At 64.5% G+C, this 2,377-nt stretch overlaps 1 protein-coding gene across 1 annotated transcript in view; it reads left to right on the top strand.

Annotated features, from left to right (window-relative positions):
- The first annotated feature begins 1,473 nt into the window (after positions 1-1,473).
- Positions 1,474-2,377, top strand: part of TMEM121B (transmembrane protein 121B) — a 2,291-nt gene continuing 1,387 nt past the window's right edge. Inside the window, exon 1 of the mRNA XM_044915228.1 lies at positions 1,474-2,371. Coding sequence (XP_044771163.1) covers positions 1,474-2,371 — 898 coding nt within the window. The remainder of the gene's footprint in view (positions 2,372-2,377) is intronic.

Here is a 2,377-nt window from a genome sequence, read left to right as displayed (position 1 = left end):
CAGTCGCCAAACCAACTGAGCCACCCAGGCGCCCCTCAACAGCACAAGTTTTAACAGCAATGAAATCAAGGCAGGGAACTTGCAGCCTTAAGTATGTGGAGGAGGAAGAAGGGGCAGACAAGCTTCCTGCCTTGCTTTGATGTGGCTGGGATGTTTGCATTATACATGAGCCTCAGATTTTTTTTTTTTTTTAGCCCCAAATGCTCTAGTCATTGTTTTCTCCCCTAAACCTCTAATGCCATAACTCTTACCTGCTGCCTTCCTGAGTTGCTGATGGGTATCCAGCCCCAGTCATGGAATAAATCCCAGGGAGTGGGTCAGAATGAGCTCTGAGCCCGCAGGGCCTGTCCAGAGTGGCAGGTTGTAATGTTCACCAGCACTCAATTTGAGCCTTTGTTTTTATCAAGGTACCCGTAGCTCTAAAGGTCTCTTTATTTTCCTCTCTGCTAGATACATCTTTATTATTTCTAATTCCCACTTTAAAGACCTCTGAGAATACCAAAAGCCCCACTTGGCTGGGGCCACATGAATAATTCTTTAACCTCCGTTCTCTCCCCAAGCAGTTACATTCAAAGAACTGCTCCATTCACTGGAAAGTGGGATGTCCCTGAGGGTCTATCACTGAACCCAGTGCAGGGCACAGCAATATGTAGAAATTCATGTCTGGGCTGCTGTTCCTGGTCCTTTTAATCCGCATGGCCTGATTCCTCCGTTATTTTTCAAGTGCCTGAAGGAGAGGCAGGCTGCCCCAGGTAAAAGGGCGCTGGACTGGGGGTAGAGGCCAAAGCTGCCCCTGCTGCCTGCAAAAGAAGTTGTGCTGACCAGGAGCAGAGGCTGGAACCTGTCGTCTGTGCCTGGTGCTCAGAGGCATGATCTACACGGAGACCAAGGCCATCGGGTTACTAACGCTTCAGCAGTTCCGGCTGGTGGGATCGCTGAACGACTTCCCTAGGAATCCTCTGCTCGGGTTAGGTCCTCCCAGCGCCAACCCCACCCACTCCCGCTTCCCCGTTTCTCTTCCTCCCCTCTCATCGTCTAGGCCCCCCCACAGAGCTCCCCACCCCAACTCTCGCGCCTCAGCAACCCCTCCCCCCTTTTGTTCCTGCGGATCCAGCGAGCCAGGCTTTCTCCTTCTCTGGTCTCTCCTCCTCCTCTCCCCCTTGAATCCAGTCCTGGTTTCCCTACCGCCAGCCTCCCTTTCCTCTCCGACTAGGCTAGCTCCCCGCCCCCGCCTCGCCCGTCGTCACCGCGGTGGGTTCAGCTCCTCGCCTACCCTACTTCCCGGGCACCCAGGGCTTGGCTCGCCCAGTCCGGTGGCTCCAGTCCGGATCTCGCTGCTGCCCGACCCGGGTACGAGTCCCAGCCGCTGGGGAGGAGGCGGCGGCTGGCCCCGGCTCCCCTCGGCCGCCTTGCCAGCCCGGGGTTGGCGGGGAGGGAGCAGCTGGGCAGTCCCCCGGAGCTCCTCGGAGGACAATGCACCCAGCGCTCGGCAACCCCCGCTCGGTCTCGTCCTCGTCCGGCTCCTTCCCACCGCCCCCCGCCGCTGCCCGGCTGCAGCCCCTCTTCCTCCGGGGGGGTTCCTCCCGCGGCCGGAGAGGCTCGGGCGACAGCAGCACCAGCACCAGCACCAGCCGGGGGGGAGGCGGCGGCAGACGCGGCGGGGGCGGCGGCGGCTCCCCCAGCAGCAGCACCGGCGCCGAGAGAGAGGACGACGACGAGAGCATCAGCATCAGCAAGCCGCTAGTGCCAGCCGCCGCCGCCGGCCTCCCGGGACCCCCGGCTCCGGGGGGCGCCCCAGCCGCCGACCCCGCGCCCTCCGCCTTCTCCTCCTCGGCCGCCACCTCCTCTTCGACCTCCACGCCCACCTCCTCCTGCAGCATGACAGCCGCGGACTTCGGCGTGGGTGCTGCGGCTGGGGCCGTCGGGGGCCCCGGGGGCCGCTCGGCCGGGGGCGCGGGCGGGACCGGGACCGGCAGCGGCACCTCCTGCTGTTCGTGTTGCTGCTGCTGCGGCCGTCCGGCCCGCTCGGGCCGCAGGGGTCGGCGCCGAGGCTGCGCCCCCAGCCCGGGGTGCCGCTGGGGCTACCAGGCGCTGTCCGTGGTGCTGCTGCTGGCACAGGGCGGTCTGCTGGACCTGTACCTCATCGCCGTCACCGACCTGTACTGGTGCTCCTGGATCGCCACCGACCTGGTGGTGGTGGTGGGCTGGGCCATTTTCTTCGCCAAGAACAGCCGGGGCCGTCGGGGCGGCGCGGCGAGCGGCGCGCACAACCACCACCAGCACCACCACCACGCCGCGCCGCCTCTGCACCTGCCCGCCGCCTCGGCCGCCTCCGCCGGGGCTGCGGCGGGGGCCAAGGCGCGCGGCGGCCGCGGGG

Source organism: Neomonachus schauinslandi, chromosome 5, assembly GCF_002201575.2.
Source record: "Neomonachus schauinslandi chromosome 5, ASM220157v2, whole genome shotgun sequence".
NCBI lineage: Eukaryota > Metazoa > Chordata > Mammalia > Carnivora > Phocidae > Neomonachus > Neomonachus schauinslandi.
Note: the sequence above shows the minus strand (reverse complement) of the source record. Positions and strands in the feature narration are given on the sequence as shown.